We start from the raw sequence: 27,225 nt of genomic DNA on the forward strand, positions 1-27,225 counted from the left end.
TTCACCTAGGGGGACCTCAGTATGTGGCACAATGCTCCTGTCCCTAAGGAAACCAGGGCTGTGGAAAAGTGCTGGGTGGCAGGCACATGTATTCCACGTGGTAGACATCCACTTGTGCCCCAGTCTCTTGCCTGCCTCTTCAGATAAGCATGTTCACCAGATTTCTCTGGCTCTCTTCAATATCCAGCCTCTATCTTGCCTCCCTAGTTTTAATTTGAGTGTTAACAGAGGTCCCACTCCCCAGCCTCTTGACACAACATTCCGCTCTGTATCTTCTGTTTTGTCTTTTGGGGACACCAATTGATTCACGCTCTCCAATCACCTCCATGGCCATATCCTCAATCACTTCTGCTCAGGTTTCTCTAAGTCTGAGCCTTGACATTCTCATGCCAGATATTCTTGGGTCATGTTGATCCTTATTTTCTCTGTTGCGCTGAATACACATTTTTCAGATAATGACCTCAAGTGTCAGATGAAAGTGGACTATTTCATGGACTTTTTATTGTGGCCTGTAAGTAAGAGATATCTGTAAACTGCTAAGCACAGTACCCAGCTGGCAGGAAGTGCTCAGCATACATTAGGTTGCTGCCTTGCCCTTTCGGAGCTGCCATGGTGGGTGTGGTGTTGAGTCTCCTCTTCACTTCCTCCTGACAGGGCTTCCCTGTCACTGTTTGCCCATGTACCAGCTGAGATGCAGCAGCATGGCTCAGTCCCTGCTCTTCCTCTTGTTCCCAGCCCCAGAGGCCTGAACTGGAACCTGGCTCTGACCCACTCTCCTCTTAGCAGGAACTCCTTTTATTGATAGTTTACATTTTGATGAACTTTTGTAATACAGAGAATTTGAACCCAAGTTCTTCTATGTGTGCCAGACCTGCCATACTCTATAGAGTGGTTTCTTTTTCTTCATTCTACCACTGAACTGCACCCTAGCTCTTGATAAATATTTTAACATATACATATTTGACATATATGCATATGTATATGTATTTTATATATGTATGTGAGTTTGTGCATATTGAAGTTTTACTACAAGGCATGTACTAGAAAGCACATAGAAAATTATACATAAAGGTGGTTTATGAAACTGTACCTAACATCCATCCATCAAACATTTTTTTCCTAAATAATAGAAACATATCAATCTGTTGACTTTTGCTTTTCTATGTGACATATATACGCTAATGATATGAGAAGGAAGTCCTGGCACCTTAGATCTTGTGTGGTGAAGGCTAGACTGTGCATGATATGGGATGCAGGATGTTTGTGATGTCCTTGACACTGGTTGTTTTTACTCCCTAGATTCAGGTATTTCCTCTGTATTTGGGGTGTTGGCATAGATTTTCTAACTCTGGTCCTCCACAGCTCTTCTTTCTCTTCTCCTGGCTCAGATACTGTCATTGTCACCAGGACAAATGGTATAAATATGACAACTAAAGGGCTTGGACACAATGAAGGAAAATTATTAATGCAAATAGCTGTTGGTCCTCTGTGTGTCATGGGAATTTAGAAAATTTTCTGTGTGCGACATCCTTTTTCCTGACAGAGAAAGCATCGTCCATGTTCCTTGACTCCTCTGTGGCTGCCTTTCTTCTCATTATTCTTCTTGCCACAGTTGTCCTATTGCTCTCTTTTGGTCATTGCCCTGTACACATTCTTATTCACTTGTCTGTGCCTTTCTATCCAGAAAACTTTCATGTTTATAATATTGTCCTGAATAGCCCACTTGTCAATGAAAACAAAACTTGTCTTCTGGAAAGTTTATCATTATGTAATGATGTAAGAAAGATTATAAAAATAAAGAAACCAAAAGGTGTCTATGGGCTTGAGCCACCCTGCATTTCTGAAGGCTGCCTTTCTTGAACCTGGGCTCTTTCACTGTCTCTGCACTGGTGGGAACTGAGGATATTATCATGAATAACAGCAGATCCTTATTATTGTGGTTTTCTTTTTCAGAGCTGGATTCAAATGATCCTTCAGGAATGAAGAACTCTCTGAAGCTAGAGGGTGATTCTATGGATGGCTCCTTCGCCAACAAGCATGGCTGCCACATCATAGGCCACATCAATGACTATACTGCTCTCAGAGAGCAGATTGGGGAGGGGAAACAGCTGGTTGAAAAGATCCAGTCTCTCCTGAGGCCCACATGCAACTTCCTGGGCCTTGAAGCTCAGAGCTCAGAGGTAGTCACACCTGTAGCTCCTGGGTTCACCCTTTCTTTGTGCCCTTTGTCCTTAATTGTAGTTTCTTCTCCTCTATTTACTTTTGTGGCCTGCATCTCCCAATGACAGAGAAAGCATCTTCCAATTATTCTATCCAAGCCCTTGCTTCCCTATCTCCTGATTCATTCTATGTTCTACTCTGTGGTACAGGAAGCCAACTAGATATTCTCCCTCAGAGCCACAGAGGTGTCTGTGCAGTGTTGCCACCATCGTCAGTAAAGTATTTGTTAAGAGTTTATGCCCGTATGATGTTGAAATCAGCACTGTCTCATGGTTCATTATCTGTTACAGTCATGCTGGCCCATGTGGATTAAAATCAGTCAGATGGACAGGTAGTGAGGGATTTGCATCCTTATATGTGGAAAGAGTAAGAACCTGGCAGTGGGAGGGAGGCAATCTGCAAATGCTTCTCAGAGTGCATCTCTGTTCAGAGACAACAAGGGCCAATGGCTGTGCTGTCTGAGCCACCAGAGACCCATGGATGTATAGACAGAGCCTTGCATCCAGGTAACCCCCACTTCAGGGCAAGACACAGACCCCTATTTATAAACCAACTAAGGGGCCACAGGCCCAATGTGAGAAGTCACCTCTTGTGCCTAAAGTTCACTGGTGCAGAGGGGTCTTTTATTGCATGCGAGGAAGGTAAAAGGTCTGTAGAGGACATGACATGGGAATGAGCTTTGACAGCCTTATATAGGGTGTCCAGGTGAGGAGTCATTCCAGGTAAAAGGAGCCACACTTAAGTCCTGGGACCTCAAAGGGATGAGCTGGGGTTTTCCAGGTTCAAGCAGCCCCTGCTTTGTGCCTCATCAACAAAGGAAGCTTGAGTCTTGTGCAGGGCTGCAATGTCATGAGCCCTGAGATGTCTCAACTTCAGTGATGTCCATGGCTCCCTCCCACCTTTCCACAGGCACCAAGCAGCAAATGTTTCCATGAGCTAAGAAGCAGTGCTCATGCCCTGCAGCACATCCTAGATGAGTCAGCCTCGCTCCTGACCAAGTTCTGGAGAGCAGCTTTACCAAGCTTCCACGGTCCTGGGCTGCCTGGCAAAGTGGTAAGAGGCCAGTGTTGTCTTCTGGTATAAGCTTTGTTCTTCTGCCCCATGAGATTCTGTATTCTGAGTTCCAGGGCTTTCTGAGGGTCAAGAGCTACATAGGTTGTGCTGGATCTTAATATAGCATCCTGGAGGGAGACCCCTGGTGGATGTTTTCATTGAAGCTCTGATTACCTTACTTTGTCCTCACACCCCAAACACCAAGATAATAATTCAAAGAGAAGAAAAGGAAATGGAGAAGCACAGACATAGATGCCCTGGTAATCTATAAATATCTGCTTCCAATAAATCTGAAGTTTGAGCTGAAATTCAGGGGCCTTTGAAGCTTCTCCATTCCTCAGGGCTTCTTGGTCAAAAGATCAAAGGAAGGCACTGTGATCCTGCAGCTTCTTTCAGTCATGCTCCTAGAATCCCAACACACCTTTTATCTCTGTTCCAGTCTGGGGAAAAGGTAGAGCCCCTAAAGAATTGTCCTGCCTTGGGTGGGCTAGTATTTGGATCCGCTCAGTAGTTTTTATTTCCATATTAATGTAACTGGTATGTTTGGGGAAAAACTATGCTAATTACAAGGAAGCACTTTACCATCTTCAGATTCGTACAGACATTTTGAAATGTGAACACTGTCATCAGGTAGCCCTGTGTCCCAGACATAGTATCTCTGAAATTCCAAGTCCTGCATGGATGGGAGAAGAAGGGTGAGACAAAACTTCTGCAAGGACTGATTTGGAGGTCTTGTTCACAGTTGGGAGTTGCTGTGGGTCTGGAGTCAGGGTCTCCTTGATCCTTGATTGGGGGCTTTCAGGTTCTCAACATTCCTACCTGTGGTCTTTTTTCCAACTGTTCTGAACTGAGGGATTGAGAAGCTATAATGAAGGAAACTCAGTCTGCAAGTGCTGAGAAGATTATAGAGTTCTACTTCTGATTGGCAGGAACCACAAAGAACTGGATATGTTTGGTGTCCAAACTGTTGTCTGAGAGCTTGTCCTTCTTCCCCAGGATGAGTCAATGGAGAGGGAGCTCCTGGATCTGCGAGCCCAAGTATCCAAACAGGAGAAGCTCCTTGAGAGCACAGCTGAGCGTCTGAAGACTGCCAACCAGCAGAAGGAGAACATGGAGCAGTTCATTGTCAGCCAGCGTAGGTGCCCCTGAGCTGTGGAGCAGCAGAGGAAAGGGCTGGTCTTGCAGATGTCCCACTTGTGCTGCAGATAAACAGTGACCACAGAGGCACTGGAATGTTGGGAGGGGAGAGTCTGATGCACTGGGTCCAACCCTCCTGTGACATGAGCAATTGTGGTTGCAGAGGGAGCAGGGACAAAGGGGTCAGCAATAGGCCATGATTGAGGGGTGAGAAGAAAATGCATGCCCAGCAAGTAGAGCCTAGCTGGAAATTCCTTCTTTGTGGGGCTCTTTTCTTCTTTCAGTGACCAGGACACATGATGTTTTGAAGAAGGCAAGGACTAACTTGGAGCTAAAGCAACGATTGCGTCTTACACAGTCACAGAGCCTGCTTCAAATACATCACCATCTGACATCAGATCTGTAAGTGACCCTGACCTCCTTTACCTCCTAGGAGATATCTGGTCCACCGCACAGGTCTTAGCTCCTGGATAGCCTCCTCTTAAGACTCCATACCTTCACCCTCCTGCCCGCTCAGCTTTCTACCCTGTTATTATTCTCCTCTCGTCACCATCTCTCCCCTTTAGCCCAATTTTCTCTCCTTGATGTCAGTCAAGCAAGGAGTCAGAGAAATGCAGTTCAGTTGGTCCTTGAGGGAAGAAACTTTCAAAGTCTCCCTGTGAATCAGTTGTCTACCAAGAGATCTCGAGGCCATATGTGCATTCTGGACTTTCCTGAACTACTTTATGAAAAACCAAATAAGGCATAACCTTATAAATTGACTTTAGTGCACAAAATTAGGTTAAGAACAGCATTTTATTTTAACACCTCATTTTCTTTCAAAAACATGAAGGAAGATCCACTTGGTCTCCTGGATATAAAAGAAAAAACTGATAGTGAAAAAAAGACACTTTAAGGGAAATTATATATATATATATATATATATATATATATATATATATCAGATATTCTCTACATTTATTTAAATGCTGTGCTAATAATTCCCTAGAAATCCTATTAAGAGAAACTTGATGTGTAACTGATTGTTTTAAATATGAGACATTAAACCTTTAAACTTATATGGTAAACATCAGAGCAGTTGAGCCTTCTAGGAATGTTCCTAAGTTGTACCCTGAGAGCCTTGACACACAGTGTGATCAAGCATGGGATGTATATTAACTAGCTCTTGCTTTCTAATTCCCTTTGGATCTTCTCTGAGGATTGCTTTCTTTCCTGAGTCTCTTATCACAACACTTAGAGGATTGGCTCTGTACAGCCTCCTCCTTTTGCTGCCAAGTTAACCCACAGCCTCCAGTTCCTGCTGGCTCCCTCCAGTGTGCAGCCCACCCTCTCCTTGTTCATGATTTCTGGTCTCTAACTCCAGGCTTAATGTTAACTGGTTGTATGCCTTTGGCTGGCCCCTTTGCCTCTGTGAGCTACTACCCTTCATCTGTTAAAGGTGGACCTAGACTTAGATAATCTCTGAGGTCCCTGCCAATTTGACTTCTCCTTAAGAAAAATGAGACACACACTTAACAGGGGAACTTGCCTCAATATGTCCTCTTCAGTACAGGCTGTTTCTACATGTGTATGTTTCATGCTCCATCCTTATTTTCCTAGAATATGACAAAGGCCTTTATTTTTCTTCAGACCATATAACATGTAGTATGAACTGGGTAATAAAAGGACAGTAGTAGGATCTGACCATATGATATGCAGTAGGGCTATGGCTGGGGCACCAGGGATTTGGGTGCACAGGGAAGCTTATCCTCTAAGCTGGAACCTGGAATCTCCTCCAGACCCAGTGCATCCCCTTGACTCATTCTTTTTACCACCTCCCACCATGTTTATACCTTCCTGCATGCTTTGCCCTAATTCCAGTGTCTGGGCATCATAAGTGGGGTCTAACAGTTCCATCTGAACAGGATTCTTTTGTTTACTTGCAGGTGAAATCCTTAAGGGTCCTTCTGTGTGCTCCAGCATTGAGACTCTTGCCTTCCAGGAGCCACAAAAGAAGCAAAGCCACCACAGGTCCCTTAAACACGAGGAAGCCTAGGCCTCACCACATCTGAACAACTGTCTATCTGCTAAGGAGCACCTGGGCCCTATTCCTTCAAATCTGGTGCAGGTCTGAAGAGGTGATCAGAAATGTCTCCTACTAGGGTAGTCAGAAAGGCAGAATGACTTCCTGGCAGTGATGGAATACCAGTAGTCAAATACCACCAGGCTTCTCACTAGACAAAGTGCACCTAAGAGTGCATGCTAAATCTCGAGACACTGCTTCTGAACAGCCTCAGTGACACAGCACCTGTCACAACACAGTTCTCACCTCAGCAGCTCTCCTCAGAAAATCAGCTCTGGGGAAATTGTTGCCTCCTACACAAGGGTCATGTGGTTCCAATGTAGAGCTCCTTGGCAGTTCTAGAAGCACCCTAGTGAGCAGCAGGGCCCTGCTGGACAGTGTCAGTGAGACTCAGCTAGCACCTTTCACAGATCCACACCTGACCATGTAGCTCCTCTAGGCCAAGCCAGGCTGGACTTTGCACTGCACCATCAGGTCTCACCTCTTTGAGTCCATGTGAGGAAGGAAATTGATGACTTGCTAAGAGGCCCTCTCATTTATAGCCTAGCACAATCTGCTTCCTTTATTCACTCATTCTCCAAGTTTTACTGCCCCCACTCCTCCACATTAAATATGCTGTGCCATTTTGCTAATCTAACTTCCCTCAGGGGAATATGAGACTGATGTCCACACCAAGCCTATGCAAAGTCTTGCATATGGCAGCCTCTACTTGTTTCTTAGTGGTGTGGGCCAGGCCCCAATTGTACTGAAGCCTCCTTTGTGTCTTCAGAGTGCTCCTAGTATGCGTAAATGTAAGATAGAGGTTTATTTATGTTGCTGTAGCCATACGTTGAAGGCCAACATCACTGATGGCAGGCAGGGTGAAACTGTAAAGGTCTTTCAGTGGCTTTTTTTTTTTCTTTTAAAGCAAAGTTTGTATAAATAGTTTCTTTTTGTGTGTGTGTGTCTTTGTTTCCCATTTCTATATTAGTCCCTAGAACAAGTGTTAAGAATAGAAAATAAAATAAGCCATACCCCAAAAAACAAAGACTGAATGTTTTCTCTGGTAAGCAGATGCTGATCTATAAAGCAGGGTGGTGGGGAATGAAGGAACCTTGGATTGGACAGAGGGGAGGGAGGTAATGGGAGGGGTGTGGAGGTGTGGAGGATTGTGGAATGAGAGGGACTTTAATACCCTATATACATTTGTGACTACACTACTGGTGTTGACTCTGCACCATGTTCAGCCAGAGGAAGTGCTCCATATGTGTACATACTATCATATATTATGAATTAGAATAAATTTAAAAATTAATATTAAAAAATGATAAAAATCTTTAAAAGAATAGAAAATAAAACTGTCGTGAAGAAATTTATTGGCTAATTCTGAGGTCTAAGTTTTAAAAAGTGACAATTTTTCCTCCTTGCCATTTTTCAAGAATTTCTAAGATAAGACAAGTGATTCTTAAACTTTTGATGTGCCTTTACAAATTCACAGGGAAGGACATATTTTGCTGTTTGTTCTGTAGCATTAAAACTCAGGAGTCAGGATGGCAATGGAGAATTGGTTTCTTTCCATCGTGGGTTTGAGCAAGATAGAGAAGAAATTTTCTTTGACCTGTCTTCATCTTTGATGACTGTGAGGCATGGAAAGCTTTTATAAAAACAGGTCACAGTGTGGGCGAAAGGCAGGAAATGCCCAAGTGTGTATTTAGCTAGACTGTGTTAATCAGGAACCTGTCTCAAAGTGTATGTTCCCCTTTGCAGTGCCCAAGAGGGCCAGGCAGTCCATCAACCTTCATCGTCATTTTAAAGATCAAAATTAAAAAAGAATTTGAAGATTTTCATTTCAAAGGGGGTCTGTTTCACAATCAGCTATGGGGATTGTGGTAGCGACTCCTTGGGCTGCAGTATAAAGCACTTTAGTGGTTATGGGACTCTAATCGAGGATCTGCCTCTTTATGTAAATATCCCAGGTGATAGTGATGCAGACACATTTCAACAAACTGATGATTCTGATATGGGTGGGCCACAGATGACAATTTAACACACATTGTGCATGTCATTGAGTCACAATACATTTATTTAAGAACCTTAATTGATAATGATCATTCCATAAATTTTGGAACAAAAATTTTTTTAAATAATCCTTCAGAAAATTTTTGTGTTCTTTCTCCTTTCAAAATTAAAATAAAGCTATTAGTTTATAGTTATTTCCTAGAACTAGTTAAAAATTAACACAATGACAGAACAAAAACTTATCATTATCACAAAACCACCACCATTACCAGCAGCAACAACAAAAAACCTTCAATAGACCTCCCTGTGTAGAGACATGGCCACTCCCTTGGGAAGATATGAAGTCAACCTGTGCTTTACACTTGAGTGTTTTAAGTATTTGCATGAATGATTTTGGCTTTGAAATACAGAGGAATTTGCTGGCAGATTTAGATGAATGGTTGGAAACTGCTCAGACCCATTACTTGAATCTAAAAATAATGTAGTCAATGGTAAGGACGTGCCTGTATAGTTTCACAGGGAAGGGAATATTTTGCTGGTTAAAAGATACTATTATGTATTTTAAGCGCTACAATAGGTAGCACTTTTCTGACCCTGAGTTTATTGCAGCAAGCCTGCAAATTTCCTTCTTTTACTTCTGAACTTCAAGGGCTGGTATCCTTGATAAAATAATCAATGGTCACAGGACAACTCAAATATTTCTTCTTAGTAAGTCAGCTTACTATGAAGCAACTTTACGATGACAACAGCAACATATTACCTCTTGTAAGTCTGAGACTGGTGGATACAGTCTCCAGCTACTTTTGGAGAAAACTTTTGAAAACTATTGTATTTCCCCATTTATGATTATAAGAAATAATTCAAAATATCTGTTTGAATTAATAATTTTTTAAAAGGCAACAGCAAAAGCTGGAGTTGTAGCTCAGTGGTAGAGCATTTGCCTCGCAAGTGTGAGACACTGGGTTTGATCCTAGCACCACATAAAAACAAAGGCATTGAGTCCATATACAACTGAAATAAATAAATAAAAGGTAACAGCAAAATATCCTTGAGGCAGATTCTCCAGTATTTAATTTTTTATAAGTATATTCTATCCCTGTTGTGGCAGAAACACAGCTCATTCTGTAAGAAATAAAAAAAAAGGAGGGGAGGCTGATGCAGTTCATATAGTTCAGTTCATAGAGTGCTAACCTTTGCAAGCACAAGACCTTGGATTCAATCCCCAGCACCGGGAAATTAAAAAAGGAAAGGAAAGGGGAAAACCTCAGTCATATATGACTACCATTGTCTTCCAAGTTTTTTCTAATTCAAATAAAATCCATGGAGAATTCTTTGAGGAAAATAGAGTGAAAGTCCATAAAGGGAGACAGAAAAGAAAATAGGACAGGTACCTATTGTAGCACCTTAAATACAAAATACTATGTCTTGACCTGCTGTCTTAAGACCTTCAAAATTTACAGAGAATTCATCATAGGGTTAGGGTTAGGGTTATGAAATAATACTTGCCACAGTCTGGCTGGGCACAAAATACCCGAGCCGCCACACAGCCTTGTAGGTTCAAAACAGGAACTCCTTTATTCTCGGAACTCCTTTATTCTCCGCACTCCTGCGAACGCCACGCACGCAGCCTTCTCCCAGGACACACCACACACCAACCAGAAATCCCTCCTCCGGAAATCCCTTCTCCAGCACTTCCCCAACCAACCAGAACTCACCAGGAATCCCCACAAGAACTCCAAAGTTGCAGGCCCAGTCGGACAGCTGGGGTCTAATATACAATTGAATACACAGCTTAACATAACCATCATCATCTCAATGGCTGGCTGGCATCACCTCTCAACCACTCCGTTCTGGCAAAAATGCCATGTGTCATCCTGACTCGGCTGTGGCCCTCAACAAATACTCTATTTTTAATGGTGAAGTAGAAGAACCTGGAGAAGGAGGAGGAGGAGGAGGAGAAGGAGAGGAAAGAAAAGGGAAGAGAAAGAGGAGGAGAGAAAAAGATAAAGAATGAAGAAGATGCGCTGTGTCTTTGGAAATCTGCTAGGGGCTCCATTGCCTTCCAAATGCCTCCAGGATTCTAATAAATATAGTCATCTCCCCCCTCAATACAATGGCAGCCCTTTCAGAACTAAGTCCAACCACCCCATGAAATTACAATTTTCTGCCCTGAAATTACAATTCTGCATTTTTCTCCATCGCTGGCTCCTTCACCAACAAGTCTTCTAATCTAGTTCTGAAATCAGGAAAGAGGAAAACAAAAAACTCATGCTTCATACTGTTTTAAAACAAGAAATCATCCACATTTCTTGTGTACCATGTAATGTTTCAATTGTGTTCAACATATTTATCTCCTTAAGTACATATTGTTTCTTTGTAGTGAAATAATTCAAAATCCTTACTTCTGGAGTTTGGAAATATGCAGCACATTATCGTTATCTGTAGAAAATCCTACTGTGCAATGGCACACCCAACTTTCCTGCTTCCATCTAATTGCAACTTAGTACTCATTGATTAACTTTGACTCCTTTCTCTTCTCTTCTCCTCTCCCTGCCCCTGGTGACCACCATTCTCCTCTCAAAACCTATGAGATCAACATTTTATATTTCGCAAATGAGTGAGTTCATGAAGCATTTGTCTTTCTGTATGTGGCTTATTTGACTGAATGAAGTGATCTCCAGTGCCATCCATGTTTTGACAAATGGCAGAATCACAATTTTTATGGCTGAATAGTATTCCTTGGTATATATGTACCACGTTTTCATTATTCATTCATCAATAGATAGCCTCTCTACCTATTTGGTTAAATAAGGATAACACAGTCTATTGTTATCCACTCCTTCTCCCCTCCAGGGCTCCAATGTTGGACCTGTTACAGTGGAGACATCATCCTTGACTCTATAAAATAGATTACTTTTTACAATAGATATAACAGGACTTTAAGGGCCCTAATTATGAGTATAATGACAAATGCAAACATCAGGAAAGGCTGAAAACTGGTTCAGGCCCTCAGGACCGTGTCTCTCTCTTAGAACAATAGCTGAGAGAGAGAGAGCTATTGGCCTGTTTCCTCTGGATGCTCAACACTGTCTATAGTGCCTCCATAATTTGGGGTAAACACAATACAGAAGAATCAGAGTTTCTCATTGGGAAATTACACTAAGAAAGGGAATTTTAAATAATGCATTGATAAGAGCAACTAATCCAACCAGCCTGAGTCAAGCCTCACTACATGGTTGCTCACATTTTGAACATCATAGTAGATAAAAAAGACTTTGAGGGAAGGGACATTGAGTGGTGCATCTGTAAGGGGTGACTAATCTGAATGGCTCAAAAGTCCTAGATAGGTCTCAAGGAGTGATCCCAGCAGCTTTGAGGTCCACAGGGGATTGAGTGACACTTCAACCTGGTGGAGGAACAATGAAGGAATGCCATGTGGGATGTCTTCTTCCTCCTTGTCTTTCAGAGGGGGGACACTCCATCTGATACAAGTAGTACTTATACCCTGGGATTCTTTTGACCCTCAGACCCGGGGGAAGAAATGCCTAATGCCTTTCTGTACTCAAACCTGACCCAAATACCAGCAGGAGGATGGGGAGAGAGGGCTCCTGAGGGAAACAGGAACAATAACACCATCTTACGATTGGAGTTGCATGACCAATTGCCCAAACCAGTTTGAAACCAGAGGTGGGAAAAAGATGTCACTTTTAAATCCAAATTGATGGAGGACTTTTCTTGAACTCTGGGATTCTACTCTTTCAGTAAGTTCCTTCCTAAATACTACAGAAAGGGGGAGACCAAGGGGAAGGAGATCTGGAAAGGCCGGTTGCTCCAGGTCTAGGCCTTTTGAGAATGCTTAAAATGTCTACCTTTGGCTTTGAAAATAACGTAGCAGGCGTTACCCCAAATTTAAGGGACTCAGCTTCAGGAAACTCACATGATTGGCCCGGGAATGTCTGAAAACACCCTAATTCCTGCAGGGTTTTATCTTCAGGTACAGGAGATTAAAAAAAAAAAAATCCTGGGCTGGAGTTGTAGCTTAGTGGTAGGGTGCTTGCCTAGTACGCATGAAGCACTAAGTTCAATCCCCAGCCCCACATAAAAATGAACAAATAAAATAAAGGTATTGTGTCCCCCTACAATTAAAAATAAAATAAAATAAATCCTGTTGGAGGAAAAAATAAAAGGATATGATGCTATATGTACAAGTTTATTTTTCTTTAAAAACATTTTCCTGAGAACTTCATGGGTCCCCATATTCTTTTTTTTTAAACTTTTTTATTAGTTGTTGATGGGCCTTTATTTTTTTTATTACTTATTTATATGTGGTGCTGAGAATCAAGCCCAGTGCCTCACACATGCTAGGCAAATGCTCTACCACTGAGCTATAACCCCAGCTCCCCCGACATTCTTTAAATATCTGGTTGACTACTTTGATCCAAAAGTACACTCTGGTCTGACAAAGACGTTCCACATGAAGGAGCTGGGGACAGTGGTGCACACCTGTAATCCCAGAATGTTGTAGTCTGAGGCAGGAGGATTGCATTTCGAAGCCATCCTCAGCAAACTAGCAATGCCCTAAGTAATTTAGTGAGACCCTGTCTTGAAATAAAGAAATTAAAAGGGCTGGTAATGTGGCTCAGTGGTTGAGTATACCTAGGTTCAATACCTGTATAAAAAAATAAACAATCAATAAACCCAACATGTTCCATATGGTCCTTTTCTAGATTAATTATGGCCATTACAGTTTTTGGAGAATTATCTGTCTTTTTTTTAGCTCACTTTTTCTGGTGAATTCACCTTTAATCCTGTGAGACAGATATATATATATATATATATATATATATATATATATATATATATATATATATATATATAGTTTTAGTCAGATTTTTAACTGCTGTGACTAAAAAATCTGACCAGAACAATTTTAGGAGGAAAAGTTTATTTGAGGACTCATGGTTTCAGAGGTCTTAGTCCATAAAAGGCCAGCTCCATTCCTCAGGGCTCCAGGTGAGCAGAACATCATGGTGGAAGAGTGTGTCAGTGGGATTCAGCTCACATGGAGATCAGGAAGAAGAAAGAGAGGTCTCCATTTACCAGATACAAATATGAACCCCAAAGCCATGCCCCCAATTCCCACCTCCTCCAGCCACACCCCACCACTTCACTTCCTACTCAGTTAATCTCTATCAGGGGATTAATTCATTCACTGTGTTAAGACTCTCACAACCCAATCATTTCTCCTCTGAACCTTCTCTCATTGTCTTACATGTGAGCTTTTGGGGGACACCACATGTAAACCATAACATTCCATCCTGGCCCCCCCCAAATCCCACACTCATCTGACAATGCAAAATACAGTTGGTTCATTCCCAAGAGTCCCCGATAGTCTCAATAGTTCCGAGATTGCTCAAAGTTCAAGTCCTAAGTCTTCTCTGAGGCTCAAGGCAATCTTGCATGGTGAGCTCCTATAAAATTAAAAGCAATTTACAAGTATCCAGTATATAAAGGTACAGAGTAAACATTTCTATTCACAAATAAGGGATGTAGAAAGAAGAGATAGGACCAAAGCAAGACTGAAATCCATCTGTGCAAACAAGTGCTATAACTCCATGTCTGGCATCTGGGGTACATGGCATCTTGATGCTTTTTTCCAAAGGGCTTGTGTAGCTCCATATCTGTGGCCTTGGTTGAAGGATTTGGAAATGACAGCCTGAAATGACAACTCCCCAAGACAGTGTGTGGCCTGGGAGGAGAGTGGGAGGGAGAAGCCAAAACATTGATCCTTCCCCTGAGAAGGAGATAACCATCAGTCTGAAAATAGCAGTTGCTGGGAAGAGGACAAGTATTGATCCTTTCCAAAGTAAATTTTAATAACAGTGAAATGACATCTTAATTCTGTCTCTGTGACAATACAATGAACTCTGGAGGACAAGATTAAAAACTGAACATTGAGCTCTGAACCCTCCACCTTGCACTGTAAAAACCTAGCCTAGTAAAAACAGTATCCAGTAAAAAACAAGTTCCAAATTTTTTCAACCTTTTACTCATGTCCTGTTAAAGTCTTCAAGGGCTGAGTCACTTCCCAATGTAACCTATATAAACCCATAGACTTTCTGTAACTGGGGGCCATTTTCTACCCAGAAAATGAGCCCCTCTGATGGCTGACTCTGGTGCTAAATAAAAGGCATAGCTGATCCATGAAGTCTGCTCCTGTCCTGGTTATTTGTGCTTTCATTATGGGGCCAAAACCATTTTCATTATTTTTGTTTACATTGTTGATTGCATCCCGAGCAGCCTTTCTGTTGACTTGCCTCTACTCAATACCTGCAGCTTTCCTAGGATGATGTCTCACATTACTGGCATTTCTTACTCTTGGGAGTCTCCACTGCAACTTTGACTTCCTCCTCACATCTCCACACTTTGCCCTCTCAGGGGGAGCCCACAGGTACTACAACCCTGTTGCACTTTGCCTGGCCTCCCAGGCCTTCCTTTGAAATTTTGGTGGATGCCTCCATGAACCCCTAACTCCAGCATCCTGCAGTCTGCAGAACCAGCCCATGTGGTTGAAGCCAAGGTCTGCCACCATCTTGAGCAGGATAGATATAGTACAATGCTAATTTCTAGTACTTATATTGATGCTAATTAAACAAAAGAGATAACTGTAAAATTACAGACATTAAAGTTAAGACCCATTACTCCCACTTAAAGACTGACGAGACAGGCCTTCTGGATGTTTTAAAACCAAAATTTGAAGCCCAAATGCAAGAAAGTTTAAAAGGCTCAGGAAAAAATGGCCAATATTTTGGTCCTTGCCTCTTAAGTTAGCCAAAACACATGGAAAAATGGGTCCCCACTAAGGGCTTTGCCATGCCAGTGAGTCACCTGAGCTACTGATTGGGGGATTGATAGGATACTAGAGGACAGGAAGCCAACCAGTGCACATTGTGAAAAGGGAAGGGTCCTTATATACAAACAGAGATATGATAAATTGTGGTATAAAGGTGTATTAAGAATTGTAATGCAAAAAGAGAGCTCATGTATAATGGCATAATTTGGCATGAATATACTTTATATACAGAGTTACGAAAAATTGTGCTGTGAATGGATAATTATGAATGTTAAAGCATTCCACTATTGTCATGTATGTAAGAAATAAATAAAAAATAAAAACACTACATATGTCTCATATTTCCAAAATCTCTCCCTTGTAGCTCCCATCTGACTTCCAGTTCTTAATAGTCAAACTATAATTAAGCTTATAGACAGTCTTAGTCGAGGGGTATCTCTGTGTTAGCATATTCACAAGTGTATTTTCAAAAAGGAAGGGACCATGGGGCCGGGGCTGTGGCTCAGTGGTTGAGCATTTGCCTCCCAGTGGGTTCGATCCTCGGCACCACATACAAAAAATAAATAAATAAAACAAAGATACTGTATTCATCTACAACTAAAAAAAAATTTAAAAAAGGAAGGGACCAGATGGATGAACACCAACATACAATATCCATCCTATGCCTTTCAGAATTATGATTCTATTTAATGTTAGCATATAAAAATGATTTTTTTCCTGTAATTTCTGTAGAATTTTATCTGAAGATAAAATTTTAGCTTAAGATGTAGAAAATTGAGAATGACAAATCTTTAAAGTGTCATGAGAACAATAGCAGATCCCAGGGGAGGTATTTTGCACGCACATGTGTTTGTTTGTGTGCACGTGCGCCTGGTGAGATGGTCTTGCTCTGGACAAACCTGCAGGGCAATTCACATGGAGGCCTAAGGCTGTAACCTAACTCTGAACAAGGTCCAGGAACCTGAGCTGTGTGCATGAACCCTAAATGAACTTGGAAGCAGCATTTGCAACAGGGAATGCATTCTGCAAGCCCAAGTGGTGTGGCCTCAGAGCTCCCCATATTCATAGTGACTTGAAGAATATGTGACTTCTCTGAGTTGATAGGGATGAGGTGACCTCTGCCTGTGTTGCTCCACGCCCACCCCATATCTTGTCCCAGTGGTGGGAAACCTTTATTGACATGCTGGGTTCACACCCTGCAGTCCCAATAAAGTCTTAGCTAATTTCCAAACTTTACTTCCTGCAGAGCAACAATCTTGCCCTTTAACATGTAAACCCATTTCATTTTTAGTTCCACTCATCTATTTTCATATTTCCATTATGTCTTTTAAGATCCTTTATACAGGTAAATCAACAACGATACAATTTATCTCACCTCTCTTTGTTTCGAAATGGCCCCTGGCTTCTCAGGAAAAAAGTTGGCAATCTATTTGGGTATCATGTTATCCTGATGAGGGATGCAGGATGCAGATCCCAGAGTGGCCTCAAAAGCCATTTGAGTCACCCTCTGATACCAAGAGTACACATGGGTCAGGAGTCAGGGTCAGGCTAAAATACAGGGACCTGGACAGTTGAGGATTGGCCCTGGCCCAGCTCTGTCCTTTTTGATGTCCTTTAGGGTCCTCCCTGAACCTCCTCCTGTCTCCCTTCTAACAGGGGAGGTGCCAATGGCAGCATGAGCCGTCTGAACCCCAGGGAACTGGGCTGAGCGATGGAAGGATGTTGGGAAGAGAGAAAACCCTTGCTCTTGTCACCATATGTCTGGTCTCCAAGTGCACTGCCAGCTCCTGGTGGACCCCGTGGGGGTTTATTGGTGGGTGGAAAGCTGTTGGAAGACAGAGCCTTGCCTTCGGCTTCAGGGCCCACAGATTTTCTCCTTGCCCTATGGGGCTGAGGCTGGATAGGATCTTAATCCTGTCTCCCCTTAGGGACGTATGGAGCTAGGCTTCAGGTTTCCGGGAAGTCTCTCAGGGGAGGGCGGTGCATAAGAGGGGCAGGGCGGAACTGACCACCCGGTCCCGCCCCTGCCTTCTCTGTTCGCTGCGATAAAGCCCCCGCGCAGTCCCACCGAGGCCAGTCGTCTCTGTTCACGAGCGCCAGCACCATGCCTATGATACTGGGTTACTGGAACATCCGCGGGGTGAGCGAGGGTTTTTCCTGGCGGCTGGAAGGGGAAGCGAGGCGGGGACCAGTGGAGCAGATGGGGTGCAGTTGCACGGGGTGGATCCAGTTCTGGATTTGCTGGATTAGCCGGCAGGGGGTCTCAGCGCTCAGCTCTCAAACTTCTGAGAACGTGTACGTGTTTACGCATTAGCTTGCTTGCACGTGAGTGTGCGTGCTTGGGAATTGGTGGTCACAGGGGCGGGGGGGTGGTCACCCGGAGGAGATGAAGTCATACTGCAGGGGTCTCTAAATCTCTGACCTGCACCTTGGGCTCTCTGTCCCAGCTGGCTCACCCCATCCGCCTGCTCCTGGAATACACAGACTCAAGCTATGAGGAGAAGAAATACACCATGGGGGACGGTAATGGCACCCCTCGGGTTTCGGGTCCCTTCAGGGCTTCTGTTGATTGGTGCCCAGCAACTCAAGCTCGGCTATTCTGACTACACAGAACTGGTGTTGAGTTCTCCGGAACTCCTCCTGCTGGACTCTTTCCCAAAAGGACTGGGGAGGGTGCAACGTGATCTTGTAACACAGGATTTGGGGAGTGGAGTTTCTGGTTATCCCTCTGTTTATGTTTGGTTTGGGTTCCCTATTAAGGCTTGCCAAAACCATGTGAAAGCCTTAGTCATGTAGGTCCAGGACCCCTACTACAGATTTCTCCTTCACCCTCCTCCTCCCAAACCTTGGGATCTAAGATAGTGGCTCAGATTCCAGATCCACCATCTCCAGGGTCTTGTCCCTGACCCGTTAGGAGCATCCTGGGAAAGGGAGGTTGGACTCAGGAGAGGTTTGTTTTCACAACATCTTTTCTTCACAGCTCCCGACTATGACAGAAGCCAGTGGCTGAATGAGAAATTCAAGCTGGGCCTGGACTTTCCCAATGTAGGTGTGGGGGATGGGTGGTTGGGGAAAGTGATTGAATCCCTTCCTTATCTACATGCCCTGCTTAGAGTTTCTGGGCTGAGTGCATCTACTACTCTCATTCCTGGCTCCATACTGTGTTTCTGGGATGATCTGTGTCCCAGGTCATTCATTCATTGAACAGTGTATTTACATAGGGATTCCTAAGGACAGTTACAGTGAGTGCCAAATATCTTATATCCCTAAATTAGGGAGAGGGGACTGAGACCTGGTGTCTCTCTTGATTTTCCTTGATTGTCCATCCAGCTGCCCTACTTGATTGATGGGCCTCACAAGATCACCCAGAGCAATGCCATCCTGCGCTACCTTGCCCGCAAGCACAACCTGTGTGAGTGGGGCTGGCTGCAGGGTGTGGGGGATGGTTGCTGTGTCCCTGACTTGGCTGGGGTAGGAGGCTGAGGGTGCACCTCTGTTGCATGGACTATAGGTGGGGAGACAGAAGAGGAGAAGATTCGTGTGGACATTTTGGAGAACCAGGTTGTGGACATCCGCATGCATTTCACCATGCTCTGCTACAACCCTGACTTTGTGAGTCTCCCACTGTGTGGACCAGACATGGTTAGAGAGTTAAAGTTTTCCATTCGCATCTTCAGTGGACCGATATGCTATTTGCATTAAGTAGTAGTAGGGATTTTCCATGCTTTCCTGTTCTACCAACAGAGTGACATTCATAAAACAGCATCTTTTTTTTTTTTTAAAGAGAGAGTGAGAGAGGAGAGAGAGAGAGAGAGAGAGAGAGAGAGAGAGAGAGAGAGAGAGAGAGAGAATTTTTTTTTTAATATTTATTTTTTAGTTCTTGGCGGACACAACATCTTTGTTGGTATGTGGTGCTGAGGATCGAACCCAGGCCGCACGCATGCCAGGCGAGCGCACTACCGCTTGAGCCACATCCCCAGCCATAAAACAGCATCTTGACAAACAGACTTGAAACAATCCCCAGCATTCTTATGATAGGGTTCGGACTCCCCAGCTTAAACAGTCTCTTCATAGACATTCATGTGTACTTTAAAACCCCTTTCATTCCTGTCCCTGACCTCTTCCACGGCCCTTCACATCATGTGCCTCCTGCTGGAGCACAGAGACTCAAACCATGACAAAGGAAAGTACAGGTTAGGGGAGTGGAATGTGGCCTGCTCTTCAGATGTCTGCACAGTGGCGTCCTTGACTCCAGCATGAATGGGGACTTTTCCTAAGGGGCAGCTCAGAGTCCTCCAGAGAAGCTCTGTCCTTTCCCTTCCTCCTTTCAATATCAAACACATCTCAGCTTTATGCACACTATTCAAATGTCTATTCGGAACTTCTGCCACCCCACTAGGTAGAACGTTGTCTGTTTTCCTGGGTACCTGCCAGATACTGAGTCTGACTCCCAGGAGGTGGTTTGGACCCATGAGTGGTGAGAGACAGTTTCAGGGACCATGTTGTGTTCCTGTCTGACTTTGCATCACTCTGAGAGATGGGAGATGCTACCAGATAGGAGTCTAAGCAGTGGTGTTGCAGGGAATGAAAACCTCACCCTGACACAGGCTGAGGGAAGTTGGCGGCCGAGCCCTGGCAGGTGGGCCATGCACACCACTGCTGATGCCAGCCCCTCAGGCAGGGAGCTCCTGTCTGAGGCTGGCGACAGCTGATTTCTGCCTCAGGAGAAAAAGAAGCCTGAGTACTTGGAGGCCATGCCTGAGATGATAAAGCTGTTCTCACAGTTCCTGGGGAAGCGGCCCTGGTTTGCAGGGGACAAGGTAAAAGGGGAGGAGTCTGGAGGTGTCACTCTTTCCAGGGTAGAGATTTTCATGCCCACTCATCCTCAGCTTTCTGCAGATCACCTACGTGGATTTCATCACTTATGATGTCCTGGACCAGCACCGTGTGTTTGAACCCAAGTGCCTGGAGGCATTCCCAAACCTGAAGGACTTCGTGTCCCGCTTTGAGGTGATGCTCCTGCTCTTTTTCACTCTTCAATGCCCTTTTTCCTTTCTGCTTTCCGGGAAGTATTTTTGAATCCCATAGGTTACAAAAAGAACAAGGAGTACATTTTGAGTTCTGGATTTCTGTTAGGACCCTTGGCCACATGTTATCTCCACTGTGACAAATTTATTGACACAACAACCTGCAAGGCTTTAGATAGAATTATCAGGCACGTTGGACAGAGATGGAAACTGGGACTGTAGAGGGGAAGTCATTTGTTCAAGGTCCCAGGTCCAGTGGACGCTGTGCTGAGCTCTCTGTCAGCCTTGGCTTCTGAGGCCCTGGTGGGTGTCTGTCCTGCCTTCTGTCAGAAGGAGCAACCTCAGGCCCTCATGCAGCCTGGGTTTCACAGCCCAGGATGCTGTGCAAGGGGAGAGTGAGGCTAGTTGTGTGCAGCTGGAGGTGGGAGGCTGAGGTGAGGCTGGGGGACTGGCAGAGCAAGGCCCAGACAGTGTTGAGAGCTGCTCTGCAGCAGGCTTGGCTCCATCAGATGCCACCCAAGGAAGCACAGGGACCCCAGGATGGTGGCTGTTGCTGAGTGAGTACATATGTGGGGACCCTTGGGGACTTTATTATGGCTCTTTGGATGGTTGGGATCTTGTTTTCAGCCGTCATCCTCTCTCCTCTTGAATATCTCAAGTGTTTTGTGTGTGAGCTGGGGTCGTACACTGATATTCACTTTTATTCAGTGTCTCCTCCACATGAGCTTTGGTGTCAGGCCCAGTGGACATGTATGGAGGCCCCATCTTGGGACTGAGTGCAACAGGGAACAGCAGGCACCTGACCAAGAGTTGCCAGTGGTGCCACATTGTTGCTGAGGAGGACAACCTGCACATCACCTCAGAAAAACTCAAAAGATCTCCCCAGGTCCACTTTTTGTCACCAGCAAAACCTACTTTGGTGCTGATCTGAAGAGGGCCAGCGAGCTCCCTTCTCTTCCCAATCCTCATGTCACGATGTGCTTCCTCAGCTACTTCTCATCAGCTCTGGCCCTGGTCCCTGCTGAGTGGCCTTTGGGTTTATCCAAGAGCTGGCAGGACTGTGGGAAGGAAGCACTGGAGGGGCGGGGACTGGAGAGCTTCAGCCTGAGACCTCCTGAGCCTGACTTGTTGGCTAGAGGCAGCCCTGCATCTCCTTGAACACGATCTCCACAGACATTCTCCTGATAGGAAGGCATGATATAACTAAGAGCGAGATGGCCTGGGTAGTGGAAGAGTTGGAAATGAGCTAGTTTGGGCTTAGTAGCTTGGGATCCGGTACCAGGTGGAGACATTTGGACTTTCTATTCTCAGGAAACAGATTAGATTGTTGCCCAGCAGTTCTTTGTGGCTCTTCCCTGTGTCTCTGATCATCCAAAAAATTCTCATGAAATTATGTTGTGAGTCACTCGGTGAGGTCTTTACTCTTCCAACAGGCAACGGATTGTTCTCTGCCCCTTTGTCCTGGTAAATCCCGTTTCTGTGTGAAATACAGGCATGAATAATTCTTAATGCCTAAAGGACAATGTTTTTGCAAAGGGGGAGTGACAGGGCCTCCTGTCGGGCACAGGAAGGGAGTGGAGCAGAGAGCACAGAACTGGAAAGGCAAGAGCCAGGCTCTCTCCAGCCCCTCCCACTTTCTAGCTGTGTGAGCATGAGGAAGTTCCCTAAACCCTCTCCCTGCACCTCAGGTTCCCTCCTGATAGATGGTGATACATGATCAATCTTGCTGGGTTGTTGAGTGGGTTTTCTAAGCTGCATTGCAATTTCTAGTGCATATAATGCATTTTGCATTGCATACTCTCTTCAGTCACTGCAAATTGAAGAATGTCCCTGAAGGGTGTCCTTCCAGACGCCAGAAACTGTGGTGACTGTGCGCTGCTCAGCACTGGAGCTCTCCTGGCAGGGCTGCTCCTGCACTGGGGCTGCTCCAGCCCAGTGGGGCAGCAGCCCTGAGCTCCTGCTTCCTCTCACCACTCACAGGGCCTGAAGAAGATCTCTGCCTACATGAAGTCCAGCCGCTTCCTCCCAACACCTATGTATTCCAAGATGGCCACATGGGGCAACAAGTAAGAGGCTGTAACACCCAGACTGAGAGGAAGGAGCCATCCTTGGCCCTGCTGGCCCCGGGTTCCTCACACAGCTGGCTCTCTGCACCCAGGCACCAGTCTTCTAAGTCCTTGCTCCTCTTTCCACTCCCTCCTCCTCTGCAAGGCCTCCTTGGCTCCCTTTCTTCCACTCAATCCCTCCTCCTTTGGAACCTCTGCCTGCTTCATTTCTTAGTCTTCTTCAGCAATGTCCCTTCCCTCTTGCTTCTCTGTGTAATTCAACCATGAATCCTTGGCTCTGATTTGCAGAGCTGACTGCACCCCTGCTCTGAGAACTGTCTGAAAATCCAGTATTCCCTTGTGTGCAGCTCAGACCCCAGAGCGGCAGCTGCCCAGGCCTGGTCTGATCCCAATAAAGCCTGAAACAAACCTGCTGGCATTTTGTTTCATTCCAAGGTTTCCTCCCTGGATTTGCCAAGTGTCACTGCCATTCCCATGGGATTAGATACTAGAAATGGCTGGAGGGTTCACAAGGATTCTGGCAGGATGGAGGGGGTTTGATAGTCCTGGTTTATGTTTCTAATACCCTCAAAGCTGGTGGCCTCAGGAGGCTCTTTAGAGCATCTGAAGATGGTGTGACTGTCTTCCTTGGATCTCAGTTCATTGTTCTATGTCCCTGCAAAAGACCCCTCTTACCTGGTGCTCACCCCTGTTTCCCTTTGAGCTCCCTGCCAAACAGCCTTGCCTGGTCCTCAGTGAAGACTCGACCCCACTTGCTCAGCATTTGTTTAATCGCCTTTGGCTCCCTGTACTCGCCACCTTTTCCAGCTACTCCTGAGGGACTGACTCATTTTCCTGGTATAGGCTAGGTTACCAGGATGCTTGTGGGGTCTGAAGGGGTCTGAGACTTCCTGGTCCCATTTCTGACACCCTCAGAGCAGGCAGCCTAGGAGGCTGTCTAGAGAATAAAGGACCCCTTTATGCATGCAATCTTGCTTCCTCCTGTGGTCATGGAATCCTTCCACAGGACAATAGGGCTGTGGCTCACAGTGAGCAGGGACCAGGGTAGTGGGTCCCCAGCAGGGAGACCAGGACCCTTCTTGCCGCCCATCTCTTAAGTGTCCAGCATCTTGGCTCTACTCAGTTTTCTAGATGCCTTCAAGGTGTCCTTCTGGGCTTCCTCCACACCTGGCATGGGACCATCTTTCTTGGTTAGTCCCTCTTAGCCTACAAGCTTGGTATATTGATTTCTGTGCTCACTCTTTGTTACTTGCTACTCCCTGTGTTTCCTCCATGGGAAGAATCACTGTGGATGACTTTCCGTGTCAGTGAATCTCCCTGTGTTAAGCTCAGTTGACCATCTCAGCCTGTGACTCAGGCAATTCCTGGAAAACAGGTCAAGGCTGAGCTTGTGGCAGACCCAGCCTTTGTTTGCCTCAGGATATTGTAAATTCCATTATCTCACGTGATGCTGGTTTCTTGGTGTTCAAGGAGCTGTGCTGAGGGCTGCCCTGAGAACTAGTAAAACATTTTGTTTGGGGTGTCTGCCGCCATGTTTCCAGAAGAAATGGGCATCTTGAGTCAGTAGATTGATTACAGAAGACACTTATCAGTATTGGAGGAGGCCATCCAAACAGGGAAGACCCTGGATGGAACAAATAGTGAGAGGACATGTGACTTCACCATCGTCATGCCTGTGACATCCCTCATCTGCTCTGGGCCATCTGTGCTCCTTGTTCTTTGGATTTTAGACTTGAACTGGGATGTACCCCAGCACCTGCCTCCAGTCACCCCTGCACTCAGGTCTGTAGCCTGGGACCGAATACACCACAGGCTTCCTGTCTTCGTCCGCAGGTAGAGGGCAGATCATGGGATCCATTCACCTCCATGATTGCATGAGCCAATTCCCATAATAAATAAGGCATGCATGCATAACACATGAAACAATATGTCTATTTCTTTTATTGATTCTGTTTCTAACCTGAGTTGTACACACAGCAAACAAATGCACACATTGGTCACAAACATCAGTGACCAGTTTGATATAGTCACACAGTGTCCCAAACACTAGAGCATGCTCATTTATTTGGGGGCTTTTTCTATTTGTCATGGACTCGCAGAATTGTCCGAAAGCTCAGCGCTCAGGGGGCTTGGAGGGAAGGTATCTTCTTGTGGAGGTAAGGTACATACCTTTCTCCTGGTAATGCTACAGACAGCTGGGTTTTTGTCCCGAATACTAACCCAAAAATGAGGACAAGGGTTTGAGAAAAAGGAAAAATAAATTTTCTTGCTTTGCTGGCCCAGGAGAAACTCCAGGGACCCTTGTCCCAGGTGCATCAGGGGAACAGAGGACTTTAAAGGTGATCCAAAGGCTACCTTCCAGGGGTGCCCCATCAGGGGTCGTGATTCAGCTGTAGCCTTGAAAGATGGCTGTTTCTTAGTTCTTGTGGTGTCAGTCTGCAACGTCTGGAGTACTGCATTCTTGCGGTGTGTGTGGGCTAGGGACAACTTACTTGGCTTAGGAGGAGAAGATGTGAAATATTGCTTCCCCAAGGCTAGAAAGTGGGGAGGGAGAGAAGAAAGGGAATAAACCCTCACAAATCCACTTCAGGGTCATGTTCATAGCACAAAGTGGCCCCTGTTACAGTAAAGGTTCCCATTCGTCACCGGAATTTCAAGGGTGTTAAGAAGAAAATCATCTATTTGTGGTCACTGTGCACAACAGTCTCTGTGCAGCTTTCGAGGGTGAACATGGGAAAGGAGCTACTGCTTATGTGACTTCCAACCTCGATTTCCATGGCTGTGAATGTCATGAGAAGCTTATATATTCAAGATTTGGTGTCCCCTGCTCTGGTATTAATTGCAGGGAGGGTCTCAGTTATGCCATTTTAAGTTGTAAGTGACTGGCAGGAGCTTTCTGCACACTCTTCTCAGACATGGTGGACATGTCTTGAAAAGAGCTGAGTTCTTCCTGTCTGGCCCTGGGCCAGCAGCTCTGGAGGAATGACCACTGTGGAGCTGGGTTCAGGCTGCCTGGCTCTGGGACAGGGTGCTGTCCAGAGCACCTCTCTACCCTGAACCCTGGAAGTGCAGCTGCCCTGTCTCTCCAGCTGCTAGTCCCAGTTCTCTGCCCCGCCCCCCTCCTTGTCTCTTGCCTGATGTGCACCTGAGGCCACAGGGCTGCCCCTGGGTCAGATTGTTCCTACTTCCTCCCTGCAGGCAGCACCCTGTAGCTGGTGTCTGGGGAGGGCCACTCAGGCCTCCTTCCTGCTCGCCAGCATTTCTAGGGCCCTGTTCCAGTTGTGGCTTTTGATCCAGGGTTTCTCGAGCTGGGCACAACTGCCAGTGTGGACCACAAAAATCTTGGTCATGGGCTCCATGCTGTGTATTTCAGAGTATTAAGCAGTACACCTGAACTTGAGAGGCCAGTGGCACTTCTCAGTTGGGACAATTCAAGAAGTCTCTGAGCATTGCTGAATTCCCTGAGGGGATAATCACCTCCTGCTTTAGAGCAGTGATGTGGTGGATGGAGAATGCCTTTTTTATTAAAGGAAAAATACTTTTTAAAATTCAGAATTTCACTTATGCAGTCAATATGGGCTGTTTTTGACCTTACTTTTATTTCAATTAGTAATATATGTTTGTGCATCTTGGATCAGGTGGTAAATGTATTTCATTAAAAAAATTTATTTTGATGTAGTTTCAGGCTTTGAGAAAATGTGTAAAAAGAGCACAAAGAACTCTATGTACCCCAGCTGTTCACTGTGTCCCCTCTCCCTCCTCCCCACCCTCTTCTCTCTGACCCTCCCCAGAATGCTGGGCAGGAGCACAGGACACTCTTGACTACACCATGTTCTTTCTCTAAGATGCCAGCACCTGATAGTGGACCCAGACCAGTGAGGGACAGGGCTTTGCAACCACCTGCACTGTGCTGTCTCCCCGGGCAGGTCTCTCATGCTATACAAGGATGGAGTTTATGACAGTTCACGTCACACCTTCCTTTTTGGAAAGCTTTGAAAATTCTTGGTGTGATTTTCTAAGGCCAAGTATACCTTTATTTTGATTCTTCTTTGTTATGTGTTATTACTTCATCATATCTTTATTTATTAAACACATTTTATTATTTTTGTGTTTGACCCACTTGATCATAACAGCCACACATAGGCAAGAAAAATGACCCTGTATTTTAGATATCATTTGTATTGATTTATAAGTCTTCTTTCTTAGTTCTGATTTGTATTAACCTGTAATTTCCTTTTTGTTTTTTTGTTTGGACTAATGCTCAATCAATGAAGGTGGTGAGTTTAGAGAAGCAGCTATCAGTTTAACCACTTTGTCAGTGAAAGTTTCAGTAGATTTTTCTTTCAAGTTGCTAGTTTTATTATTTCTTTGATGCTTCTATTTACTTAGGTGAATTCTGTACTGGTTTGCATTACCATGTTGTATGACTCTTAAAGCCAGGAGATCCTGGAACAACATATACCAAGCTCTAAAAGATAATGGATGCCAACTGAGAATCTTAGGTCCAGCAAAATTAAACTTCAAATTTGATGATGAAATAAAAACCTTCCATAATAAACAAAAGCTAAAAGAATTTGTAGCAAGAGAGCCTGCACTACAGAACACTCTTGGCAAAATATTCCACATGTAGGAAATGTAAAACAACAATGAAAGTGTGTAAAGGGAAGAACTACAATAAAAGGAGAAACCAAGTCAAGCTAAATACCAAAAATAAACAAAAATGATCAGTAATACAAATCATACCTCAATAATAACCCTAAATGTTAATGGCTTAATCTCACCAATCAAAAGACATTGGCTGGTAGATTG

General features: G+C 44.7%; 2 protein-coding genes across 2 annotated transcripts in view; both read left to right on the plus strand.

Annotated features, from left to right (window-relative positions):
* Nucleotides 1-27,225, plus strand: part of LOC308656941 (uncharacterized protein) — an 867,415-nt gene that overhangs the window by 334,203 nt on the left and 505,987 nt on the right. The gene's annotated exons all lie outside the window — the stretch shown is intronic.
* LOC308656083 (glutathione S-transferase Mu 1) lies at nt 17,306-22,824 on the plus strand. Its single transcript, XM_081306731.1, has 8 exons — nt 17,306-17,463; nt 17,771-17,846; nt 18,304-18,368; nt 18,654-18,735; nt 18,835-18,935; nt 20,048-20,143; nt 20,223-20,333; nt 22,331-22,824. Exons 1-8 carry the CDS (start codon nt 17,428-17,430, stop codon nt 22,418-22,420), a joined length of 657 nt encoding a protein of 218 aa, XP_081162857.1. The 5' UTR covers nt 17,306-17,427; the 3' UTR covers nt 22,421-22,824.

The sequence above is a fragment of the Spermophilus citellus genome (genome assembly GCF_964194105.1).
Source record: "Spermophilus citellus genome assembly, chromosome: 9".
Lineage (NCBI taxonomy): Eukaryota > Metazoa > Chordata > Mammalia > Rodentia > Sciuridae > Spermophilus > Spermophilus citellus.